Below are 27,397 nucleotides of genomic sequence, written 5' to 3'. Positions count from 1 at the left end.
TTATATAGCGCTTTTCTAGTCCCTAAGGACCCCAAAGCGCTTTACACAACCTGTCATTCACCCATTCACACACACACACACTGGTGATGGCAGCTACAATGTAGCCACAGCCACCCTGGGGCGCACTGACAGAGGCGAGGCTGCCGGACACTGGCGCCACCGGGCCCTCTGACCACCACCAGTAGGCAACGGGTGAAGTGTCTTGCCCAAGGACACAACGACCGAGACTGTCCAAGCCGGGGCTCGAACCGGCAACCTTCCGATTACAAGGCGAACTCCCAACTCTTGAGCCACGATCGCCACATTTAATATGATGTCAGCCAAGAGTTCAACATATAACAGCTTAAACTGTTCTGAAAAGGTTTTTTCACAGGTTAAAAAGTGTTTACGGGATTTTTAACAGTTCTTTCAGAAGCACATACGTGAGGTCAGACACAGGGAAGCAGCAACACTGACTGAACACAGCTTTTAGAGGCTAAATTCACATTTTAATAATGAAAGTGGCTTCATGTGTGTGTCCATGGTTCATCCACAGAGTGGAGCAGCAGAGCTCAGAGGGTCCCAGTGGTCAGTCTGCCCAGCAGCATCAAACACAGCTGGACTCCATGTTTATGGTCTGTACATGTACAACAACTACTTTATTATTAATATTAATACATTTGTTTATAGGTCCCTTTCAGAACACCAAGGACTCTGTGGACTAAATGACCAAAAGAAACAAACTTTGAAATCAGACGGTGCAAATGTGATCACAGGGAAACGTTTTAAACATCGAGGCTTTAAACAGAAACCAAAGTGAAACAGTTTGTAGTCGAGATCAGTGGGAATGAAGCTGAATAACTGTTTCTTCAATAACTCTGAGAAATAAATGACAAATATGATGGAAATTAGCAGCATTAGCACTTACTAATGATGTGAGTCAACACTCTGCTGTATTCAGACGACCACATTAGGTGGTGTAATGGAAACCAGTGGATCCAGTCCAGTCGTGGCGACCTGTGGCGAGTCGATCTGAGCAGCTACTAATGGAAACGGGGCCATAGATGTGTTTGTGCTTAATAACAGTGAATCACAGGATTTTTACATTACAGTTAAAATCTCATGTTGTTTGTTAAAGTGTGCAGTTCAGGGTGTGTTACTAAAACTGTGGTTTGCTCACTTTCCAAAGACCCAGCCCCCATAAAAAGCAGCCAATCAGCTCTAAGAGTTACACACACGTGTAAACCAGAGCAGCAAATCAGGTCCAAATGTGTTGTTCACAGTGAGTGGATCATCAGTGTGCTGCTATGTTAACATCCTGCAGCAGGATGTGTTTGGTCAGCTGGTTCACATTTCCTCAGGACCTTCTTGATGTGATGTTCTTCTGCCTCCCTGGCTGCTGTGTCTGTGGGGATGGCGTTCGCTCTGTGTTGTAGCGTCCTGATGACGCCCAGTTTGTGCTCCAGTGGATGATGAGAGTCAAACCTTAAATACTGATCTGTATGTGTAAACAGAGTGAACCTTTAAGACCAGCTGTCTGTATGATCAACTCTGTCACCTATAACATCGCCAAGTTTCTGGCTTCGATCATCAACCTGTTGGTAGTTCAGCTCTGAACACCAGTGAAATGTTTCTCCCACTGAAATCGCTGCATTCATATGAACAGAATCAGCGTTTTGGGACCGTGGAGTTGTGGAGAAATTCTCAGTTAATCAGATAAAGTCAAACTTATAATTGGTGAGGAGATCGTGGATGATCTGCTTCTTGATTGTAAAGAAGTGGATGTTGTGTGGACTGAAGTTCAGAGTGGTGGGTCATTCATAAATATTCTCTTCCAGCTGCTGGAGGACAACATCATCACGTTTGTGAAGAACGAGCTGAAGAAGATCCAGAAGGCTCTGAATCCAAATAAGCCCCAGTGCTTGGAGTTTCAGAGGGAGGATGATGAGCAGAGGAGCAGCAGAGAGGCATTTGTGAAGATCACAGTGGACTTCCTGAGGAGAATGAAGCAGGAGGAGCTGGCTGACCGTCTGCAGAGACGTAAGAGGATTTCTTACTTAAGGTTTTAAGCTGTTAGATAAATGAGACACTCATGACACCAGTGTGTTCAGTCATTTCTCAGTGGGTCAGAAAATGTCGTCAGCGATTTGTAAAATATGATTGTTGAAGTTGTATTTTTATTATTATTATTCAGAACTTTCAGCTGCTGTTTGTCATCGTAACCTTAAATCCACCCTGAAGAAGAAGTTCCAGTGTGTGTTTGAGGGCATCGCTAAAGCAGGAAACCCAACCCTCCTGAATCAGATCTACACAGAGCTCTACATCACAGAGGGAGGGACTGCAGAGGTCAATGATGAACATGAGGTCAGACAGATTGAAACAGCATCCAGGAAACCAGACAGACCAGAAACAACCATCAGACAAGAAGACATCTTTAAAGCCTCACCTGGAAGAGTTGAACCAATCAGAACAGTGCTGACAAAGGGAGTGGCTGGCATTGGGAAAACAGTCTTAACACAGAAATACAGCCTGGACTGGGCTGAAGACAAAGCCAACCAGGACATCCAGTTCATATTTCCATTCACTTTCAGAGAGCTGAATGTGCTGAAAGAGGAAAAGTTCAGCTTGGTGGGACTTGTTCATCACTTCTTTACTGAAACCAAAGAAGCAGGAATCTGCAGCTTTGAAGACTTCCAGGTTGTGTTCATCTTTGATGGTCTGGATGAGTGTCGACTTCCTCTGGACTTCCACAAAACTACAATCCTAACTGACCCTAGAAAGTCCACCTCAGTGGATGTGCTGCTGATAAACCTCATCAGGGGGAAACTGCTTCCCTCTGCTCGCCTCTGGATAACCACACGACCAGCAGCAGCCAATCAGATCCCTCCTGATTGTGTTGACATGGTGACAGAGGTCAGAGGGTTCACTGACCCACAGAAGGAGGAGTACTTAAGGAAGAGATTCAGAGATGAGGAGCAGGCCAGCAGCATCATCTCCCACATCAAGAAAGCTCGAAGCCTCCACATCATGTGTCACATCCCAGTCTTCTGCTGGATCACTGCTACAGTTCTGGAGGATGTGCTGGAAACCAGAGAGGGAGGACAGCTGCCCAAGACCCTGACTGAGATGTACATCCACTTCCTGGTGGTTCAGGCCAAAGTGAAGAAGGTCAAGTATGATGGAGGAGCTGAGACAGATCCACACTGGAGTCCAGAGAGCAGGACGATGATGGAGTCTCTGGGAAAACTGGCTTTTGATCAGCTGCAGAAAGGAAACCTGATCTTCTATGAATCAGACCTGACAGAGTGTGGCATCGATATCAGAGCAGCCTCAGTGTACTCAGGAGTGTTCACACAGATCTTTAAAGAGGAGAGAGGACTGTACCAGGACAAGGTGTTCTGCTTCATCCATCTGAGTGTTCAGGAGTTTCTGGCTGCTCTTCATGTCCATCTGACCTTCATCAACTCTGGACTCAATCTGCTGGAAGAACAACAAACAACCTCCAAGAAATCTAAATTATTTAACAAACCAAAACTTCAATCTCTCCACCAGAGTGCTGTGAACAAGGCCTTAGAGAGTCCAAATGGACACCTGGACTTGTTCCTCCGCTTCCTCCTGGGTCTTTCACTGCAGGCCAATCAGACTCTCCTACGGGGTCTGCTGACACAGACAGGAAGTAGCTCACAGACCAATCAGGAAACAGTCCAGTACATCAAGGAGAAGCTCAGTGAGAATCTGTCTGCAGAGAAAAGCATCAATCTGATCCACTGTCTGAATGAACTGAATGATCGTTCTCTAGTGGAGAAGATCCAACAGTCCCTGAGATCAGGACGTCTCTCCACAGATTATCTGTCTCCTGCTCAGTGGTCAGCTCTGGTCTTCATCTTACTGTCATCAGAAGAAGATCTGGATGTGTTTGACCTGCAGAAATACTCTGCTTCAGAGGAGGCTCTTCTGAGGCTGCTGCCAGTGATCAAAGCCTCCAACAAAGCTCTGTGAGTAAACATGTGATCAGGCTTTATTTATAACATAAACAGTATCATGTGTGATGGACCCTTAAAAACTTAAACATATTTTTTTACATGATCATCAGCACTAAATACAGTATATTATAGTTAATGTTTGATGGCAGCAGTAAATGTCAGGGTGTCTTAAACATATCTGGGTGTCAGCTTTTATCAAAGTCACGTCCAGAATCATCCTGTAAGTAAACTTTATTTAAACAGCAGCTTTCACAGGTCAAAAACCACAAAGTGCTTTACAATAGAAACAGGCAATAAAAACACAGAAGATAAAAACATTAAACAGCAAACACTGAACATCATACAGCCTAAAACTAGTTAAAGGCCACTCTGAATACTAGAGTCTGAATAAATGAGTTAGTGGGACCAGTAAAAGCCTTTGACTGGAAGATCTCAGATGTGAGAAGAGCTGTAGGATTGTAGAAAGTCAGAAACATAAACTGGGACTAAAAGTAAGGACTAAAACTTTAAATAACGCCTAAAATGAACTGGTTACCAGTGTGAAGAGATTAAACTGGAGTAATGTCCAGTCTAATGTGCTGGTTAAAAGCCTCGCAGCATGATTCTGTACTGACTGAAGACGTTCAAAGACTGTGATGGAGCCGTAGGTGATCAACTCCCTCATTGCTCCTCTGGTCTTATTGCTCTGCATCAGTGCACTGCTCAGCTGAAGATGAGTTTACTTCTATATGTTACAATCTGCCTCACCAGTACAGCTCCAAGGATCTGCAGCTGCTGAATCAATTATATTCCTCGTGTTTCTTCTGGTTTCCTGTTGTTAGATCTGCATGCTTGATTGTTTTTCAATCTCTCCAATGTCGTGCACTTTGATTTCCGACTGTACACAGTCTGTGAACCATGACAATTTGTGACAGAATGCAATGATCAGTGAGGACCCGGAGGACACTGACATTTACACTGTGCAGAATGAGACTTGAGACTTTATCTCACTGCTTTGTGGACGACTGATGGAAGGACTAATCACTATATCTGCTTTAATTGAACGAATTTCCATTTCACTGGTTCAGTCTCCCAGAATCTCTCAATCATACCTTGACCTTTTCCTAGAGTAACTAACCCTCACTCACCAGGATATGAGCCAGCCTTCCCTCTCATTGCTACATACTTACAGTCTTGCCTATCACCTAGGGCTGCACGATTAATCATTAGAAAAACGCGATCTCGATTCATACTTGTGTGCGATCTCATTTCCAAATGACAACGATTTAAAAAAACAAACAAAAAAAAAACGACGATTGTACCGCATTTTGATCCGGGACGTACTCTGCATGAAAACAAGCGCTCACTCTTCCTGCTCAACAAATGACAAGGGCGGAGCCTTATACCACGTGATACAGAAGCTGCCGTGTGATGCTAAAATTAGCGGGAAAAACAACGGAGAGCACGTCAGGGATGACGAGAAAGTGACAGGAGAAAATCCGTCCCGGTCAACCACCCAAACATCAATAACGGGAACCTTATACAGCGCTTCCCTATACCCGTCGAACTCGCGCAGGCACAAAGAAACTACGGAGGCTATCACTTATCACCTGACCAAAGATATGGCTCCATCAACACTGTGCAAAACGAGGGATTTAGGAAAACGATCAACACCCTAGACAAACACTACACAGTGCCGTCCCGCAACTATTTTTCTATTGTTGCACTACCTGCTCTGTACACGCAGCGTCGCGCAACGGTGGAGACGGAATTTCAAGCAGTACAACATTTTGTTGTTTTTATGTTTATTTATTGTTTTTATGTTCAGTCTCAACTGTTACGAAGTTGATGTGCAGTTAATAAGTGCAATAAATAGGGATGGGTATCGTTTAGGTTTTATCCGATACCGGTGCCAAACCGGTACTTTTGAAACGGTGCCGGTGCTTAAACGGTGCTCAAACGGTGCTTAAAGAATGGAGAACACAAACTTTGTCCAAAAACCTCTCATGTTCAGCTGTTTTTTTGTAAAAAGATAACAATGTTAGCCTTTTCTGCAGCTATGGGGCATATATGGTATCACTCTTGGCTGGAAGCAGTGCTTACACAATGGAAAAAACACAAACTTTGTCCAAAACCTCTCATGTTTAACTGTTTTCCACTTTTTCTTTGGTCATTTTAGCCTTTTTGGCCAGGGTGAAGGGAGTATCTGCCATCAAACAAGAAGACAGCCGCATGTAGCTATGATGGTGTTTGCTAGTTCACCTTACATGCATTAATGTAATAACGTGGTTAGCCTACTCAACGTAAATTACACACGAACAACATTAAGCTACTCACGCAGAGAAGAACGGCTGCTGCTGCATCATCATCCTCATCATTTCTGCTACACTGGCAGGGCTAGGGGCCAGGACTCTCCTCTTCGGGTTTTTGGGGGATGTTCTAACTCCGGGTCGATAACAGGCACCACACCCGCAGTAGATGCGCTCGGTGTGAGGTCTCGCAGCAAGCTATCAAATACGGCGCATTTCTTGGCTTTTAAAAAAAACGCTATGCGTCGCCAGGTGTTTCATCGGATTCGAGGTGTTACCTCCTTTGACAGTATCACAGTATCAGCTTAAAGCACTTGTTGCTGCTGAGTTTGCATCTTTTGCTGTGAAGTACAGCCAGACTTTGACCGCTTCGCCTTGGACATTTTTAATCTGTAGCTCTGCTCTAAAAGAACGTACGTACCCGGCCCCGCCTACTATCCTCGGAAACGTAAAATGATTGGCTAGAAGTGTATCACAGCTCAGGAAAATAAAGCACCGAAATAAAGCACCGAAATGTGCGCTGCTTTTCGGTCTGGTTACTACCGTTTATGTCAGAACCGGTGCCATCATGGCACCGGACACCGGTACCCATCCCTAGCAATAAATATTTATACTGGAAAAGAAAATCGTGAGAGAATCGTGATCTCAATTCTAAGCCAAAAAATCGTGATCTCATTTTATGCAAAATCGTGCAGCCCTACTGTCACCTGTTCACAGAATGAGTCATCACTTGTTTTTGTTTAGCATTTAATGAACAAGTTCCAGGTCTTTATATTTACACAGGGAACATTTTTAAACTAAAACGTTTTTTAGCCATAAATAGTAATGCACACTGACATTTGTCTTTCTTTCAAAGGTTCAACACAAGAAGTGATTTAAATTAATCACAAACAGTTTGTTATCAAATGACAATTTTTCAGATTATGTCTTTATTTTGTTTTTGTTTTTTAGGCTGAGTGTCCCTGATCTCTCTGAAAGAGGGTATGAAGCTCTGTCCTCAGTTCTCAGCTCCCAGTCTTCTACACTGAGAGAGCTGGACTTAAGTAACAACAACCTGCAGGATCCAGCAGTGGAGTTTCTTTCTGCAGGACTGAGAAGTCCACACTGTAAACTGAATACTCTGAGGTGAGATCAAGTTATGTTGTGCTTTTCATGAATTGACAGAATTAACCAATAAGAAGCCACTAAATGGGGAAAAAAGTCAGTTAAACTTCTGTAATAGTTTTATGTTAGTGTCATCTCTTAGTGTTGACTAGGGCTGCATGATTTTGCATAAAATGAGAATCACGATTTTTTGGCTTAGAATTGAGATCACGATTCTCTCACGATTCTCTTTTCCAGTATAAATATTTATTGCACTTATTAACTGCACATCAACTTCGTAACAGTTGAGACTGAACATAAAAACAATAAATAAAGTAGTAGTGCAACAATAGAAAAATAGTTGCGGGACGGCACTGTGTAGTGTTTGTCTAGGGTGTTGATCGTTTTCCTAAATCCCTCGTTTTGCACAGTGTTGATGGAGCCATATCTTTGGTCAGGTGATAAGTAATAGCCTCCGTAATGTCTTTGTGCCTGCGCGAGTTCGACGGATATAGGGAAGCGCTGTATAAGGTTCCCGTTATTGATGTTTGGGTGGTTGACCGGGACGGATTTTCTCCTGTCACTTTCTCGTCATCCCTGACGTGCTCTCCGTTGTTTTTTCCTGCTAATTTTAGCATCACACGGCAGCTTCTGTATCACGTGGTATAAGGCTCCGCCCTTATCATTTGTTGAGCAGGAAGAGTGAGCGCTTGTTTTCATGCAGAGTACGTCCCGGATCAAAATGCGGTACAATCGTCGTTTTTTTTTTTTTTTTTTTTTAAATCGTTGTCATTTGGAAATGAGATCGCACACAAGTATGAATCGAGATCGCGATTTTCTAACGATTAATTGTGCAGCCCTAGTGTTGACCTAGTGTTGCAATAAACAGGATTTATTGCAAAAAATCTAAAAACTCTTTAGTGCACCCTCATTGCAATTTAATAACAGTGTTTAATGTTTATGTGTCATTTTTCAGACTGAGTCACTGTAAGCTCTCAGAGAGAGGCTATGAAGCGCTGTCCTCAGCTCTCAGCTCCCAGTCCTCTAGTCTGAGACAGCTGGACCTGAGTAACTCTGACCTGCAGGATTCAGGAGTGAAGTTTCTGTCTGCTGGAGTGAAGAGTCCACGCTGTAAAATGGAAACTCTCAGGTCAGGATTTAAAATGTTCCACCGATGATCATGTTAAACCTGATTTCTATTACTGCATAAACAGTCAATTGATTTGAAAAAAGTCTTAATGTAGAAATTAGCGTCTGGGGTTTTTAGTGATATTTGTTCACTTTCTGTCTTTCATTTGCAATGAAATGTCCCATCTGCTCCTCTGAGTCCAAATTCTTTATTTTAGCAGTGCTTCATCCACCAAACCTTCTAGTTCGATTCCTGTATTCTGAAGGTTTTTACAGAGCTGTTTGTTCAGATATCAGAATTTGATTTTCAGAAAATTTTAGTAATAAAAATATGATCAATTGATTATTTCTGACTGAAAAGATGAAATATATATTTGGTCATAGTGATATGACTCATTGCCTCACTTAAACATAAAATGTAAACAAAAATTCAAAACAATAGATTAATATAAAACTGAATTTGACTGTTGAGCTTAAAGTGAGCTTGAATGTTATTCACTTCCCGTTTTATTTTGGTAGTTATCGTCTCTGGTTTTTACTTTTACTTCCTCCCCCGACATTGTCTACATTAGTTTCAGCTGTAGAAGATTTATTGACTGTTTGATTTGTCACTTTTTTTAAAACTATAATTGTTGACTTATAAACTATTGCTAAAATGTATTTTTATTAAAATACCAAATAATTTATTACTTTATCATCTAATTAGATTATAATTCTGTAAATAGGGGAGATAGTGTGGTCTATGTGGGTTGTCTTCAGGTACTCTTCCTCCCACAGTCCAAGAACATGCATGCAAGGTTAACTGGAGATGTGTGATTGTGAGCATAAATTGTCTGTCTCTGTGTTTACCTGGCTACATCACCATGGTTACTGATGCTGAACCAATAACCTGGTCTGGATCAGGTTATGTTCAGAGTTTTTGTTTAAAATCAACTGAAGTGCCTCGTTTTCACTGATTCTTTCATTTACAGGAAGCTTTAAGTGTGATATAGAGTCAGTTAGGGTTGCAAAGGGGTGGAAAATTTCCGGTAAATTTCCAAAAAGTTTCTGGTAAATTTCCATGGTAAGTTAAGCTTGGGAATTTTGGAAATATTCCATATTGGAAACTTTCCATGGAAATAATGGGAATTATGGAAATTAATGGGAATTTAGGAGAACTAACTGGGAATATATTATTTCCAAGCATAAATATAAACAGAAATCATAAGAAAACCTCCATGCAAAATGTTTTCAACAGATATTTCAACAGATTTATTTGTAAGTACAGTAGAATAGAACACGTTTCAATAACTTGTTTCATGGATGAATAAAAACAGAAATGTTGAGTTCAATATTACCATCCCCTAACCCCGCTCATTCAAAAATGCCCCCTGTCCAAAAATCTCCACAAAGTCCCATTCAAAAGGTTAAATGAAAAATGCCACTTATCCTCCAAAACGTCCCATTAAACATGCAAATCTTCCTTCAAGCAATCCTCTTTTCTCATTTTTGCTCAGTCAATAGACTCTTCCTGGACCTCATCATCATCCAACAACATGTCCACTTCCTCAGCATCCAACTCTGAGTCTTCCTCTTCAGTGTCACTTTCCAGCCTTGTTGAGGATGGCTCTGTGTCAGGCTCAAAGAGCCGTAGGTTTGCCCGAATGCCGACCAGCTTTTCCACTCTCACATTTGTGAGCCTGTTGCGAACCTTTGTGTGGGTGTTGCCAAACAGTGACCAGTTGCGCTCGGAGGCGGCTGATGATGGTGGGATTTGGAGGAGGATGGAGGCTACAGGTGCAAGGGCCTCAGATTCACATAGTCCCTTCCACCAGGTGGCTGCAGATATGTGCTGGCATGACTGCCATATTCCATCCCCTTTCCAAAGGCCTTGCTTTGTTCGATACTTTGCCAAACTGCCTAGAAGTTTGCCTTTATCGAGACCCAGGTGGTCAGACATGGCTGTAATGACCGCATAGGCACCGTTGATCTCTTCCCCAGAAAGTATGCCCTTGTCATATTTGGGGTCCAGCATGTATGCTGTTGCATGCACTGGCTGCATGAAGCCAGTGCATGCTCCCTCTGCTGTTCCAATGACTTGACCACAGCCATTTCCTCTTCTTTCAGTAGTAGGGAAGTGGGCAGAATTGTCTGGATTTCTTCTTTGAGTTCTGCAAAAAGGCACTGGACATCTGACAAGATGGCACCATCCCCCTCTATCTTCGCTATTGCTGCTGCAATAGGTTTGAGGATTTTCCTGCTGCTAGATACTCTTTCCCAGAACACATCATCCAAGATGACCTTCTTGATGTCACTGTCGATGCCTACAGACTGGGATATGGCCATCTCTTGCAGAGACTCCTTTCCCTCCAGAAGGCTGTCAAACATGATAACAACACCACCCCATCGCGTTATGCTGGGAAGCTTCAGTGTAGTACTCTTGTTCTTTTCCTTTTGCTTTGACAGAAATGTAGCGGAAGTTACTTGTTTGCCTTTAACATATTTCAGAACTTGCTTCACTCTCTTATTCAGAGTGTCCATTGTTTTTAGTGCCATTATGTCTTTTAGGAGAAGATTTAGTGTATGGGCTGCACAGCCAATAGTAGTTATATGTGGGTAGGTCTCCTCCACATGTGCCCAGGCAACCTTCATGTTGGCTGCGTTGTCAGTGACCAGTGCAAAAACTTTATCTGGTCCAAGGTCATTGATGATCACTTTTAGCTCATCTGCAATGTATTGGCCTGTGTGTCCGTTTTCCTTTGTGTCTACACTCTTGTAGAACACAGGCTGAGGAGTGGTGATTATGTAGTTAATAATTCCTTGTCCCCTGATATTGGACCATCCATCAGTGATGACTGAAATACAGTCAGCTTGGTCAATGGTCTGTTTCACCTTTGCTTGAACTCGACTGAACTCTTCATCCAGTAGATGAGTAGACAATGCATGTCTGGTTGGGGGAATGTATGCTGGTCGGAGAACATTCAAAAATCTCTTCCAGTACACATTGGATGTCAGCATCAGGGGTGAGCCAGTTGCATAGATTGCACGAGCGAAACACTCATCTGCGTTTTTCTGGCTAGTGTCATCCATAAAATCAAAGAATCCTCCGATGCCAGAGGGACCAGGAGCTGATGAGTGGGTATCTGACTCTGATACAGCTGAAACAGATTCATTTTCCCCTTGAGTGGAACTCCTGGCTGCTGCATGTGTTGGGCCTTGAGGAATTTTTTTGCACTTTGCAATGTGCTGCTGCATTTTTGTGGCATTCTTCACGTACGTCTTATCACAATATTTACACATATATACAGGTTTCCCTTGCACATTAGCTGGTGTAAAATGTCTCCACACATCAGATAGCGCATGTGGCATTTTTCTGTAAAATAAAACAAGAGCTTGTAAAAATGCTAATGCAATGCAAGAGATCGTAATAATACAATTGCAATATGATAATAAACAGATATAAATAGTAAGGCTAGCTAAACAACTGGAATGATCTTCAAAACAAAACAGCCAAATGAGGAAGCTAGCATCTTCTTTATGTTATACTAGCTATGGCTTATTTAGCATCTAACAGATGCTAGCATTTTATTTAGCATCTTATCAGATTGCTATCTATAGGATTAATACATTTTATGTGATATTCACAATTTAAACATTTAATGAATATATTTTCCCATAATATCATCAAAACTTACCTCACTTGTTAAGTCCACAGGCTCAAATGTGTGCCTTCAATACTCTTTGTCCTTCAGGCTCAAAAGTGTGGTCCATGTGTACATGTGATGGAGGCATGCACAGTGCCAGTAGGTGGTCTCAATAGCCATGCAGCAAGCATGTGCTCTGTACATGTGATTAAGGAATGGCATGGATATTCAAGTGTATTTGAATTGCATTTGTTTGTTTTTGTCAATATTATGCTAAAATATACTTTGCTCAACTATATTTAAGTTCCCTAAGAAGAGCCAACCTTCAATTTTGAAAATTCCCAGTTTATTCCCATAAATTCCCGTTAATTCCCGTTTATTCCCATGGAAAGTTTCCATCTTTGAAAATTCCGGGAATTTTGCAACCCTAGAGTCAGTCATATCTGACTAATGTCAGTGAATGAGGCCCAGCTGTAAAGTCACAGCAGTCACACTGTATGTGTCTCATTGTCACTGGAGTTTAGGCTCCATGCATCCAGCTGGTGCTGCAGAAAAAGTAGAAATGTTTCTGTTTGGTTCTAATGCTGAGTCTCTTTTACAAAGATAGCACTGCAGCTAATCCTGCTCATGTAGCCAGTTAGTAAAAACTCAAGTCACTGTCAGACACAGCAGACATTTATTGATAATCTCACTGTATGTGGTCTTTTAGCGCCTCCTAGTTGTGAACATGTGGAGTGGTGTTAGTCTGGGTGACGAGTGTAACTGTTGAGTGAGAAAGACTGTGGTCGTGTCCAAATTCATGGGCTGCTTCCTCCTGAGCACCCGGCCTTCGCGGTCTACGTGGGCCGGGTCCTCAGAAGGTCGGGTAGGCCGGAAGTAAACGGCCGTGAAATTGGACGGTCTAGCCTTCTGATTAGCGTCACTGCTGTCTCGGTGGAGTTTAATAAACTCGGCCGTCTGCTCCTTGCTATCTAAAATATAACAGGACACTGGTGTAAATTGTTGACCATCTCACACGTCTGTTTAATCAGTTTTCTGTTTGACGTTTATTCAGTTGTGTAAAAACCAAGGACGAACCCACCCGGGGGATTCATAGTTTTATTTTATCTAATCTGATAACTTTAATCTCAGCCAACCCGATTTACTCACGAACAATTAAAACACTGAAAAAGCCAAACAATGACATTTTTAGGTTGTCTAAGTGACTTATATATTACTTTTAACCTGATTAGCGAAAGTCTGCGGTGATCTGAAAATGATGTGCCGGGAGTTGTGCCGTTCTCGGCCGCATCAGTGACCCTCGAGCTCCCGGCTAGCTGTCGAGCTGGTGGGTAGCAGACGTCTCCGAAAACGTCGAAGCACTTTTGCAAATATGCGATATCTTGATAAACCGAGCAGATATTTGATGTTTACACAACTACTTTCTCGCCTGAAAATATGTTAAAAGTTTTGTGACCCAGAAAGATTAATAAGAGTAAATTTAAATCTTAGTAGCGGTCGCCATTACCAGAAACTGGAGTTTGGCTGGGCCGCAATATGAATTCTGGGATATGGTGGGCCACGAAGGACACACCCGACCCATCCTTCAAATTCGGGGAAAAGGAGGACGCATTTGTCGGCTGCATTCGGAGGAGTCCACGAATTTGGACAGCCTTCGGCGCGTCGCTGTGACGTTATCGGTCTACAAATGCGGCTCAGGAGGAAGCAGCCCATGAATTTGGACACACCGAGCATGCGTGCTGGTAGCACCTTAGCCACAGCTTGAGTGTGGAGGAGAAGCTGAAAAAGAAGGTTTTCTAGTTTGTAAGGAGGAAAAAAACTGAGAGGAATAAGTTAAAGAGAGGCTGGAGAGTAACACAGAGCAGCAATGAATGCTGCTCACACAATTTAGACAGTTTAGCATTAAATGTTCGAGTGAGTTAGCTCCCAGCTAACTAGCAAACCAGCTAACTAGCAAACCAGCTAACTGCACCCACAAGCTGCGACTGCGTCTTTCTAACAAGAGCGTCAGACACTCAGACTGGTTTTCTTTGTGGATGATGATTTATTCTCACTGATCCTTCATGATGATGCTGCCATCCACCCACTGCTCCTAGCAGTGTTGCCAACTCCTCAGTAAGGAAAATTGCTATTGGCTGTCCTAAAAGTTGCTGGAAGTCGCTGAATGACGTCATCGCCTAATTTGGATAAATGGTCATGCTAATGTAATTGTAACGTACGTTGTAGGAGAGAAAAATAACATCGTGGAAGCGACATAACGTGAGTAAAAAACGTCCTGGAATGCATTTAAATAAATAAATCATAGTTCTGTCTGTAACTATTACAACACTCTCACCACATTTGTTAACAATTCTCTCAACAAATGTGTTTCTCCTCGTTCTTTGTTATCCAGCTGAGACTTTGGGTATAAATGTGTCATAAACAGGAGAAAGCAGTGCAGGTTCAATGTAATCAAACCTCAGACTGAGTTCAAAATCATCACCTGTCCCTGATACCACGTCAGCACCAGAACCATGATGTGTTTACTCACATTTAAAAAGGTGGAGGTCAGTGTGAATGGACTGTTGTCATTGGTCTGAATGTGCCTCTATAAACATGTGCTCTTCATTATTGATGTTTTCCTAATGAACAGAAAATGAGACTTAATAAAATCCTCTGACTGTTGTTGGAGCAGGTTGGGTCCTGGGTTTGAGTCCCCCGCTGAACCACAGGGGCTTCTAGCTTTGTTTCACAGTGTATAGAACAACAAATAAAACCAAATCTCAAAAAAACGCATCAAACTTTGAGGGTTGAACCAAGGATGAGGAAGCAGACTCGGCCCCAAACAGCTGGATATATGGATGTTACCACAGCAACCACAGCAGTGTGCTCTCAGTATATTTAGTTGTATAAAGGTGTTTGTGGTGTGTTGCAGCTGAAGCAGCCTCATGTATGTTGACACAGGGAGAAAATAGTGTGAGGACACTGTTCACAGCAGTCACAGCTCGCTGCCTTCAACAGTCTCTTCCTTCCTTGTTTGGATGTCACTGATATCATCTTCTGCTCTCACACTGACCACCTGTTGGAGCTAACATGCTAACATGGAAGCAGCAGGTATGCCACCTGTGGCAGCTGAGGTCACGTGATCTGAGTGTTTGAACCACACGTTGGAGCAGCGTTTCCAAACATCTGCACTTCAGAAGCTCCAAAGTGTGGAAACGTCACTGTGGAGCATCCCAAGAGATTTTCTTGCCTCTGCAAAGCTAAGCTTGCAAACAGCACCATAGTTTGTCAATCCCAACCAATCAGAGCGCTCCTTATGTCACGTCACATGACGCGTGTGTTTACCTCTTTGATTAGCACCCAAAGAACTAAAGAAAGGCTAAAAGGACGTTCAGCCAATCAAATCCCTCCTAGGAACAGGAAGTCTAGAGAGGAAATGGAGCAGAGAAGGAGAATCACCAGTTTAAATGTCTGAGTTTTAAACTGGTGACCCTGTAAAGAGGCTTTTATTGACTCTGTTTTCTTTACAGCTTTTTTCACCATTTAAACTGTTTAATATCAGATTTAGAAATAACTTTTGGACAGTTGTTGTACATTTCCACTAAAATGTGACACAAATAATGACTTTCTGACTTTACTTTGGACTAATCTAACGACTCAGCCTAGCTATGTTGGACTTGGTGTGGAAGCAGCTCCCAGTTTGAGTTCAGGAGACAGACACCCTCTACTTTGAAGATCAGCTTCAAACTTTCCTTTTTGATAAAGCTTATAGTTCGAGCTGGATCAGGTGACCCTGAACCATCCCTTAGTTATGCTGCTATAGGCTCAGGCTGTTGATGATGCTCTGCTTTCTTCTCCACTCCCCTCTTTTCACTCCTGATGCTTTTATATGTCACGACTGCATGTCCTTAACTTTTGTGTCTCTCTGAGCTCATCTCTTCTCTTTCCCCTCACCCCAGTCATGGTAGATTTTTTTGAAGCTGAGCTTTGTTCTCTTCAGTTGGGTGTCTTCCCTGCTGCCTTTAAAACGGCGGTGGTGAGGCCCCTTCTGAAGAAGAGCAATTTGGATTGTAATGATTTTAATAACTACAGACCTGTATCCAACTCACCATTTTTAAGTAAAATCTTAGAAAAACTTGTTTTTACTCAGATTACTGATTTTCTCAATGATAGACAGATCCTGGAGATATTCCAGTCTGGATTTAGGGTGAACCACAGCACAGAGACGGCTCTCCTAAAGGTTTTAAATGATCTTAGATGTAACTGGGACGCCCAAAAGCTCTCAGTCCTGGTGCTACTGGATCTAAGCGCAGCCTTTGATACAGTAGACCACGCTATTCTTTTAAACAGACTGAAACACATGGTGGGCCTCTCTGGTGCTGTACACAACTGGTTCACTTCCTGTCTCTCTGACAGATCTTTTATGGTGAGTATGGATACATGCTCCTCTAAGATCCATAAAATGACATGTGGTGTGCCTCAAGGGTCGGTTCTAGGCCCTGTACTTTTTAATTTGTATATGTTGCCTCTCGGCGGTGTCATCAGGAGGCATGGAGTGAACGTCCACAGTTACGCTGATGACACGCAGCTGTACATCTCCGTGTCTCCTGATGACACCAGACCAATGGATGCCCCTTTTAACTGTGTCTTGGATATAAGATCTTGGATGGCAGAAAACTTTTTACAGCTTAACCAGGACAAAACTGAAGTTTTAATTGTTGGTCCTGAGGCTCAGAGAGAGAAACTCTTGTCTAAATTACAGGCATTTTCACTATGTCCTTCGCTACAAGTGAAAAACCTGGGTGTTATTTTTGACTCTGAGCTTGGTTTTATCCCACATGTTAAACATGTAACCAAAATTGGATTTTATCATCTAAAAAATATAGCCAGAGTCGCCCTATTCTCTCTCGGGCCAACACGGAGATGCTGATGCATGCTTTTATTACCAGTCGCATTGATTACTGTAATGCCCTGCTCTCTGGTCTTCCTAAGAAGAATATTTCAACTTTACAACTCTTGCAAAACTCGGCAGCTCGTGTGCTGACGAAGACCAGAGGGCGGGCCCACATTACACCGGTTTTAGAATCGCTGCACTGGCTCCCCGTGTGTTTCAGGATCGATTTTAAAGTTCTTTTATTGGTTTTTAAATGTCTTAATGGTCTTGGGCCTTCTTATCTCTCAGATCTGCTTTTACCATACGAACCCTCGCGGACCCTGAGGTCCTCTGGTACTGGCCTTTTGATTGTCCCTAAAGTCAGGACACATACTCACGGAGAGGCAGCTTTTCAGTGGTATGGTCCTCGTCTGTGGAACAGCCTGCCGGAGGAGCTCAGGGCCGCAGAGAACGTACATGTTTTTAAGAACAGGCTCAAGACCCACCTTTTTAATTTAGCTTTTACTTAGCGTTTATTTATTTTATGCTTATTTATTCTATCCTGTTATTCTATTTATATTATATGCTGTGTGCCCAGCCTGGAGGCTGCAGTCTGTAACCGGCTCCCTGTGATAGTGTTTCCTCACCTGGCTCATGTGTGCCCAGCCCAATTTTACTCTTTATGTGTGTGTGTGTGTGTGTGTGTGTGTGTGTGTGTGTGTGTGTGGGGGGGGATATGTATCCATGATCGTTTATGTTAATGAGAGTGTGGGGAGTGAGTTGGAGGGCGGGGGGGCGCTTTTAACCATGTAAAGCACTAGATTCTCCTCCAGGAGCCTGTTTTCACTGGGAGGATCGTTGTGTCAAAGGGAGTTCTTCCTTCCCACCATCACCAAGTGCTGCACACAGTGGATTGTCTGGTTTTTGGGGCTTTCTCTCTAATATTGGAGGCCTTACACTGTTAAACAGCTTCAGACGACTGTTGTTGTCTGTTGGGAATTGTCACTTTTAAATAAAGTTACATTGAATGGATGTAAATGGATAGATGTTATTGTGACAAACAGAAAATGATCTTTAAAAGATAGATTGTTGTTTTGTGTGTCTGCAGTCTGTCAGGCTGTCTGATCACAGAGAAAGGCTGTACTTCTCTGGCCTCAGCTCTGAGCTCCAACCCCTCCCATCTGAGAAAGCTGGATCTGAGCTACAATCATCCAGGTGACTCTGGAATGAAGCTGTTGTCGTCTGGACTGAAGGATCCAGGCTGGAGACTGGACACTCTCAGGTATGGAGAGAATGTCTGATAGAGGAGGACAAGCTGGAAACATTTCCTGTGTCCTTCACTCACTTCCTGTTTGTTTCCTGCAGATGAGACATGAACAATCACACATGCAGGAATATTTTCAGGGACAGACACACTAGTCTAGCTGGATAGTACGTGGATATTTATGTAGGGGGTCTCCAAGGAGTCTGTTTGCAGGAACATTAATGATAACTGATAAGTCATGTTGAGAGTTTCCTTAAAAGTAGACCTACAGTTAGGTCCATAAATATTTGGACAGAGACAACATTTTGTAACTTAAGTTTTTAAAAATCTCAGTGACGAACCAATTTCAGTGACCAAAAACGCCGTTTACGTGTGGACGAAAGGTGCAAACGCATAGAAAAATCTGCGTTTTCAAAAATACCCGGGTACGTGTGGACGTAGCCTAAGGATCAAACCTCTATCATTATGCAATCGATTATAGAACTCTAAGCATATATGAGTAAATATTTCTAAGCATAAATGACAATCAACAATATAAACCTTACAGCTGGTTTTAATAACAGAATTTATTTGTTTCTCAAATGAGAAAGAGCTATCGAGAAACACTCCTAAATCTTTAGTTGTTAACTTTTCCAGTGGGCCAAGGTCAACATTATCTGCTAATGCTAAATAGGCTGTCGTTATTAACTAACGCTAATTTGATGCGAATTAGCATTATGCACTAATGTTAACACTTACTTTTTAACAATGTGAACGGCTAATGCTAACATTACAACAATCTGAGCTGCTAATGCTAAGTAGGCTGCCATTAGCACCTACGTCTAATTCAAGGCAGATACGCATTAGAACCTAATGCTCATATCGTTTTCCTTTACTTTATAACAACGTGAGCAGCTACTGCTAAATAGACTGCTGTTATTAGCTATCCACCAAAAATATCCACCAGGGTGGATATTTTCGAAAACTCAGTTTTTGCATTTACGTGTGGACGAGAAAAACGGAGAAAACGCAGAAAACGCAGCGTCAAAGGTGTGCGCCTTTTTTGACGTCACACTGTGCGCCACGTTATTGTTTGGGTGAAATGAATTTCTACAATACTGTTACTGTTAATTCTACTCTCTGCAGTGTTTAAATGCTTACATATACACACAGTTACTGTCCCTCCACACATACGACTCGGTTCTGCTTCTATGCCCCAGCTTTGTTTACTTTTTCCCACCGAGGCTTCTAGACTTCTGATTGGCCAACATTTCTACAGGTTAGGAATATAGCGCCACCTGCTGCTTTGGCATGTTCCTGGCAGCGTTTTCCTTCATTTCTGCCTTTATGTGTGGACGGGATTATTTTTTAAAACGAAAACGGAAACTCTCCGTTTTTAAAAATACCCGTGTACGTGTGGACGTAGCCTCAGTAGTCTGTAAAGACTCTGTGTGCCTTCCAGAGTGCTCTGGCATGCACACACACCTTAAGGTCATGAGAGAGGTCGTACCTTCTCTTACTGATTTATGGTTTAGGAGAACACCTGCTCTGTGTCTGGTTAAGTATAAGAGCCCTTTGTTAGGGGGACCGCTGGACTCTTAGCACCAGCTTTGGGGAGTCTTCACAGGGTCACATCTGGAACACACACAGACACACACGCTATGCACAGACTGGTACTCTTTGTTCATACCTGTGTAAGACGTCACATGTTAATGAACTTGTGCATATTCATGTGACCTCAATAAAGAGCAGTGTTACGAGGGAGCAGACGAGAGCGACTGAGGTCAAGTGAAGGAACGGCGCTGTCACAGTTCTCTCCCTCATCAATTGTCTGGTTCCAGCGGTGGGTCTGTGCTAGACGACCCATCACCAGCTTTTTCCACTGGTTACCAGTACGTGGTAGAATCCACTTCCAGATCTGGTTGTCTTTAAATCTGTGAATGGATTGGCTCCATCTTATCTCTCTTTAACAAAAGAATCCAAGTGGAGCCCTCAGGTCTGCAGATAAGCAGCTTCTGACCAGAACTAGACGTAAAAACAGAGGTGAGCTTTATCGATGGCTGCAGCCAAACTCTGGAACAGTCGCCCTTCACATCAGGTCGTCACCAACACTGGACATTTTTAAAAGCCGGTTGGAAACACATTTGTACTCTGTAGCTTTCAATCCTGACCAGTCTTTATAGTCATTACTGTGTATGTTTCCTATTTTCTCTCTACTCTGTGCAGCACTTTGGCTCAAGCTGTTTTTAAATGTGCTGATAAATAAATGTAGATTTCTTTGAATAAAACAGTGGAGCCGAGCTTTGAGCTCAGTGTGTAACAGTGTGTGTGTGAGAGCCATGTAATGTCCATGTGTGCATGCTGACTGTGCTGCTCTGACCCCCCTCCTCCTTTCAGGGTGGAGCCTGCTGGAGTCCGATGGTTGAGACCAGGTCTGAGGAAGTGTAAGTGTGTTTTTAATGGGATTCATGAAAACAAAGCAGCACACATTCAACCATCTTCATCATGTCAGGAGTCATCATCAAAGTGTCAATCAATGAACAGATGATGGATCAATAACTGCAGCTGGATTGTGTTTGTTCTCTCCATCAGATTCCTGTCAACTCACAATCGACACAAACACAGTGAACACAGAGCTCCAACTGTCTGACAACAACAGGAAGGTGACACATGTGGAGGAGGTTCAGTCATATCCTGATCATCCAGACAGATTTGATGTTCATCCTCAGCTGCTGTGTAGAAATGGTCTGACTGGTCGCTGTTACTGGGAGGTTGAGTGGAGAGGAGAGGTTAATATATCAGTGAGTTACAGAAGCATCAGAAGGAAAGGAGACAGTGATGACTGTCTGTTTGGATGCAATGATCAGTCCTGGAGTCTGGACTGCTCTGATGATGGTCCTGATTCTGTCTGGCACAATAGAATAAAAACATTCATCTCCTCCTCCTCCTCCTCCTCCTCCTCCTCCTCTGTCTCTAACAGAGCAGCAGTGTATGTGGACTGTCCTGCTGGCACTCTGTCCTTCTACAGAGTCTCCTCTGACACTCTGATCCACCTCCACACCTTCAACACCACATTCACTCAAACTCTTTATCCTGGGTTTTATGTCTCTCATGGTGACTCAGTGTCCCTGTGCTGAGTGGAGTGTAAAGAGTGTCTCCTGTTACAGAAACACTCTGACTGTTGAACAGATAGTTCAGTCTGTACATGTCTGTCTCTTTCACTCACAAACACGTTTTCAGATTCATGGATTCAATCAGTTGATGTTTGAAACTCTTCTAAATGATTCCTTGTAAACTTCTTCCTCTTCAGTCACAAACAAACAGGAAGTGATGTCACATGTGTTCCTGTCCACACAGCAGAATGAGTCTATTGCTGACAGTGATGTACAAACAGAGTGAGCATTTCTGAGGCCCAAAATAAACTGAGTAGTTCACTGAATGAACAATGGACTGTGAGCTCAGTTCCTTCATCATTAGTATGGATTATATATGTATATGTATTATATTAGTATCATATATATCAGGTGCTGCTGCTTTCAGTCATTGTGCAAATGTGCTGTTTGTAAGCTTGTAAAGCTGCAGTCAGCTGAGACTGAAGAAGTCACCTGATCAGTGAGCAAACGTTTCTGAAAACGTCCAGATGAACAGAATCAACCTTTTGGGATCAGCCAGCAATGCAGCATCATTGTTGTTCAGCTTCAGAGGTTTGCAGGAATGAACTGATGACCAGAAACAGCTGCAAAGTCCAAGAAAATACCAGCTGGAGTTCAGCTGCATTTGAAGAAGTCAAAGAAAAGTAAGGATGGCAAAGGGCGACGTTTTCTTCCAAAGAGCTGCAAACATGGTCGACGCCTCATTAGAAGAATCATCTGGACATTTGTGAGGAACTCTAACCAAGAAAGCAACGTCACACAGATCCAACAGACAGTTTCCATGACTGCAAGTGTTGAGTGGAAAAATGCTACATTGCATTATTGCATCCTCTCACCACAGGAGGCGCTGTTGGCACCACTGATTGCTGATCAGCTGTTCTCTGATGATCTGATTGATACTGTGAATAACGGGACTCACTGAACTCTGTGACACAGTGAAGATTACAGAGTTTAACTTCAACATCTGACTGACGTCACACAGACAGAAGGATGAACCAGTGAGGCACAGAACACAGTTACTGGAGATACTGGATCAGCTCCATGTGAACCTCTGATGGAGAAGCTGCTGAGCCAGAGAAACATCAGGACATGACAGCAGCTGCACTTATCTAACAACATGTAGCAGAGCTGATCTATGTTAGAGGATCTATCACAGCAGCTGAAGCCAAAGTCCAACACTGGATACCAGCTGAGCCTGTGCTGAGTGTAGTGTTACAGGAAAAGGGCAGAAACACTGGTAGCTCCCAGTGATGCTGACTGGGGCACAGAGCTGAATGATGCAGCATCAGGACACTGTTTCAGTCTGACTGACAGAGAAACCTGTAGCTGTATCTACATGTGAGGCAGAGGCCACACAAGCAGCTTTCTATGTTTCACAGTGACTGAGATCTTCAGTGGGGGTGGACATGCTCCTGTACAGACCTCTGAGGAGAACCAAGGTGCAGTCAAAGAGTCCAGTCTGTCCTCACAGATGTGAACATGTGCTTTCATCAGGTCTGCTGTCAGCTAGCAGGCTCACATCAGAATCACTGTTCCTGAAAAACACAGTCTGTGTGACATCATCAGTCAGCTGATGGTCCCAGATCTGAATGGTTTCTGTCTCTACTGAGGAAGTCAGAGAATATCACTGAGGTGTGGATCAGGTCTGAGTGAGCTGTGGAGGGACAGCTTTAAACAGTCCACAGGTCTCACGTCCTGCTCAGTCTGCTAGCAGATACCTCGTATTGTTCCAGATGTGCTGACATCAGCAGCAGCACAGCTGTGTGATACCATGAATCTCAGTTATTGATCCAACACACAGTAAATACAAAGATCAGGATTTCTGAGAGTAATCATTATGAGTCTGAACACATGATCACTGAATGTTAGTCTCCACAATAATAAGCTAACACAAGCAAACACAGCTTTCAGCTCTTATTTTGAAACTGGCTTATTTAGAGAGCTGTGATGTGAGCGTGCCTGGCTCTGAGGCACTTGGGTCAGCCTCTGTTGTTTAGAAGTGTTACAGACTGTGAATGACACAGACCTGTCAGTTTCCATGTTTGTCTGTAACACAGCTCAGGGCTCCATGCTGAACGCATCCATCCAGTGTTATTGATCCAGGACTGATACCAGCATTGGGATCAATACAACACACAATCACATGTGTCCACGTGATGCAGTTTGAAGAGCAATCAGATGTCTCTGTATGAGGAGGCGGGGTCACAGGAGGTTCACAGAAACTCTGCAGCAGCATCATCAGCTCACATGGAAACTTTGATGATTCACTTCTGTGGTGTTTTTACAGAAACACGTCACAAAATTAGCTCCACCTGTTTTGTGAGCTTTGAGTTTCTTGTCTTCATCCTGGATTCTTGTGTTGCTGTTTTTACACACAGATATTTCCTGGTTGGTTACTCAAAGCTTTCCAACACAGGCCTCTGTGCTGCCATCTGGTGGACAAACATGTGAAGTGCAGCGTGAAGCTACAAATGAAACTGCTTCAGCTACGTGTATATACAACATACTATAACCTATATAACTATATGTATAGTGTATTATGTAGGTTTTAGAGCTGGGGGTAGAACTGCTGATGGCCTGGTTGTTATTTATGTTCCCCATGGTTCACCAGCTCTCACACAACATCAGCACCAATGATCCACGTCCTTATAAACCTCTGAATCAGGTCCTGAAGCAGTGACGTCCTGAGTGAAGACCTCACTGATCACATGACTCTGGTCACCTGACTCAGTGTTTCTGAAGCAGTGTGCTGGGTTTTTAAAAATACGTGGCTGCTGCCTGATGTTGGGCCCACAGAGGAAGACGACTCACTCGCTCTTCTTCACTTCCTCCTTAAACATGTGGAAGGAGAGCAAAGTGCTGCCAGACTCTTATTTCTGACAGGAACAGAAGAAACCACAGCAAACTGTTGCAGTTCTTCATCTTCATCACAATCTGTTTATTTCTGATGGTGTCTTCAGTCTGAGGTTTGAAGTTTCCATGTCTGTGTGATGTGTGGTGTGAAGGCTGCTGGTTAAACTGGGACTCACTGTTTAAAGCACTGAGTGCTCATAGAGAGATGCTCCATGAGTCCCAGTACAGACTACAAACATGGTGGAAACTTAGCTTTGATATCCACACACTCTGCACGTCTGTGAGTAACTGTGATGAAGATGTGCAGAGATCTGTGTCCAAACAGGAGAAAGACTGTAAAGACTCTGTGCTTCTAACAGCCTCTGTTAACATATGTGAGGCTGTTTGTTGTTGTTGCCATGGAGCTTTGCACTGTTTGGGTCAGCAGGTCATGTGATCAGGTTTGTTCTGCTGGACGATGGTTCAGTGTCAGGTTTGTTTGCATTCATCAATAAATATCTAAATCAATCAAAGACTCCATGTTTGTTCTTTCATCATGTGACCTCTGCTCATCCATCTCTGTGTGTATCAGGATACATTTAGTTCATAACACACAGAAAAATCAGAGTTATTACCTGTAATAAATGTGAAAGATTCCTGCAGTGATAACCAGGCAGGACTGAAACACATCCAAGCTGTCACCACGGTAACAGCACCGCCCATCCACAGGTGAGGGGAGGAGCAAAAAGAGGGACTTTCACCATACATACATACATACATACACCACAGTTGACAGGTAACCCTATTGGAGTCGCCAATAGTGACTAGAGATGGCACGATACCACTTTTTATGTCCGATACCGATATCATAAATTTGGATATCTGCCGATACTGATATGAATCCGATATAGTGTTTTTAATCAATAAAACTGTTTTTTAATATCTTGCTGCATTTTGTATAAGTTCATACTCAAGTTTAAATAACCAACAACACTAAAGCTATTCTGTTAGACCTGTATGCAAAAAATATTTCATAGTTCAGCAACACTGATCAATCTAATAAACTTAAACCTGCTCCATCCTCCCTATTCTGGCATTTTAAAGAGTACTTAGCTTAAGCAACCTCACTAACAGGGTGCCAACTCCCAGTAACAAAAAAAAATGTATTGATGCAATGTTGAACATTATTACACAGGAGAAACCAACTACAGTAAAATAATGACACCGTGACGTCTCTGCCTTTGTAAACAGAGGGACAGTAACTGCGTGTAAACCTGCAGACAGTCAGATTAACAGTATTTCGTCTCTATCTGCCATTCTGCCATTCATCTCATGTAAACAATAACGTGGCCACAGCGTGACGTGAAAAAAGGCGCATACCTTTGACGTTGCGTGACAAACTCTGTATTCCTCGTCCACACGTAAACACAAAGGGTTTTAAAAAATCCCAGTTTTCTGTGAAAACGCCGTTTACGTGGACGAAACAGCTGCGTGTTCAGAAACACCCGTGTAGGTGCGGACGCAGCGTAAAAGAGTTAGTAGTTTATTTTCTTACTGCCTGTAATTTATTGCAGATTACTTGTATTTGCAAACATTTTTCTTGTAAAACAAAGGGGGCGCAGCAGAAAAAGTTTGGGAACCAGTGCTGTAACTATGAGACAGATGGCTGACACACGAACCTGTGGGAAGTAACATGTTTGTAGAAATGTGAAAATGTTCATGCCATAATCCCTCCCATGTTTCCGTGTGGCACTGTGGAGTAATGCACAATTCTTCCAAACACGGACAAAATATGTAGAGGGAGATTTGTTACAAGGTGTGTTGTAATCCCAGAACAGTGAAGATTACATAACAGAAGAGCTTCACAGCTCGTCAGGCAGCAAGTGGACACTGAAGAGTGTGTGCCTGTGATGGCTGCACTTACAGCCACACAGTGGTAATATCACCATGTTAGTGTAGAGGCTTATAAGTAACATTGCATTCACATTTCTTTCTTTAAATATAGAAATATAGGAATTTATTTACAGAACAATAAATAACTGGTTTTGGTTTAGTTAATTCATATATCCACATAACGCTGCATTCTAAAATAAGTGCGCACATTTTAGTTTACACTGTTATGTATGATTAATCTTTTGTTTTCTGAGTTACCTTAGTTGCAGCTGTTCCAGTCCCTTGATTAAGGAGCCAAGAGGTGGAAAAGGGGCGGAGCGAGCTTTAAAGGAAGGCTACAAATTGGTTCACGCCATAACTCGGGACCATGGGGGGGGAATTGGAGTTCATTATGTTTGGTTTAGTTAGGTTTTGTGTGTTTTACCCCTTTTCCTGTTTTTGTGGGCTGATCAGCCACTATTTAAGTTTCCCCTTTGTCTCATTAAGTGAGGTCAGTTTGTTTGAGTTATCAGTTGTGTTGTTAACTTTGAGTAGAGTTTTGTTAGTTTGACCTCTTTTATGGGCCCAAGATTTTGATTCTTTTTGCATGAGTTAACCAATTATGTTTTTTGGGTTAAATAAAAAATCATTTTTTGGACTTTAACCTGTGCCTAAGTTTCCTTCACTGCTCGGTCCATCACAAGTGGTGTCAGGAGTGGGATCAGCAGTTGAAGGCACAGGATTTTTTTTTTCTCTTTTTTTCCCCTCTTCACTCATCAAGCCATGCACAGAATGGGAAGGAGTGGCAGAGGAGCAAAAGGAGATTGTCAAAACCAGCCAGTTGGAGTGGTAGAGCAAGTAGAAGGAGGAGAGGAAAATGGAGCCTCTGGAGGGGTGGATAGTACTGAGAGCCAAGGTAAGGAGCTGACAATGTCAGAACTGATTTCCATGCTTCGTTCTCATATGGGTCAGCAGGAGGCCCAGGAAGCAAGAAGAAGGGAGGAGTTTACCCGCCAGGAACAGCGCTTTAGAGCACTGCAACATCAGCTTCAGCTGTTGCAGGTAGAAGTGCAAGCTCGTACCTCCCCGGTCCCTGAGCCTCAAATGGAGGTCTCTGAGCCTCAAATGGAGGAACCTGAACAACCAGAGGTAGAGTCCTTTGAAGAGGAGGATCCTCCCTGTGCTGGCTCCAGTAATGAGCAAATACATCCTCAGTCAGGTCAGTCTCGCTTTTATGAACCCAGGCTGGAAAAATTGACAGAGGAGGATGATATTGAACATTTTTTAACAACATTTGAACGCATGGCTGTAGTTTGCCGGTGGCAAAAAATGGACTGGGTTTTTCATCTGATTCCTTTA

General features: G+C 42.9%; 1 protein-coding gene across 6 annotated transcripts in view; it reads left to right on the top strand.

Annotated features, from left to right (window-relative positions):
* The window catches only part of LOC309693615 (protein NLRC3-like), a 28,493-nt gene extending 3,794 nt beyond the window's left edge, over window positions 1-24,699 (top strand). For 5 of the 6 annotated variants that reach the window (XM_082513013.1, XM_082513011.1, XM_082513009.1 and 2 more), the window contains 8 exons: window positions 536-614; window positions 1,818-2,019; window positions 2,174-3,974; window positions 7,202-7,375; window positions 8,310-8,483; window positions 18,048-18,221; window positions 20,580-20,626; window positions 20,775-24,699. In XM_082513013.1, the coding sequence (XP_082369139.1) occupies window positions 536-614; window positions 1,818-2,019; window positions 2,174-3,974; window positions 7,202-7,375; window positions 8,310-8,483; window positions 18,048-18,221; window positions 20,580-20,626; window positions 20,775-21,319 (3,196 nt within the window). In that variant the 3' untranslated portion in view covers window positions 21,320-24,699. The remainder of the gene's footprint in view (window positions 1-535; window positions 615-1,817; window positions 2,020-2,173; window positions 3,975-7,201; window positions 7,376-8,309; window positions 8,484-18,047; window positions 18,222-20,579; window positions 20,627-20,774) is intronic. The other variant, XM_082513014.1, reaches the window with a different exon arrangement.
* Window positions 24,700-27,397: the final 2,698 nt, after the last annotated feature.

Source organism: Aulonocara stuartgranti (genome assembly GCF_965226115.1).
Source record: "Aulonocara stuartgranti genome assembly, chromosome: 18".
NCBI classification, from domain to species: Eukaryota; Metazoa; Chordata; class Actinopteri; order Cichliformes; family Cichlidae; genus Aulonocara; species Aulonocara stuartgranti.
The sequence above is the reverse complement of the archived record's forward strand: the minus strand, read 5'-3'. Positions and strand labels throughout refer to the sequence as shown.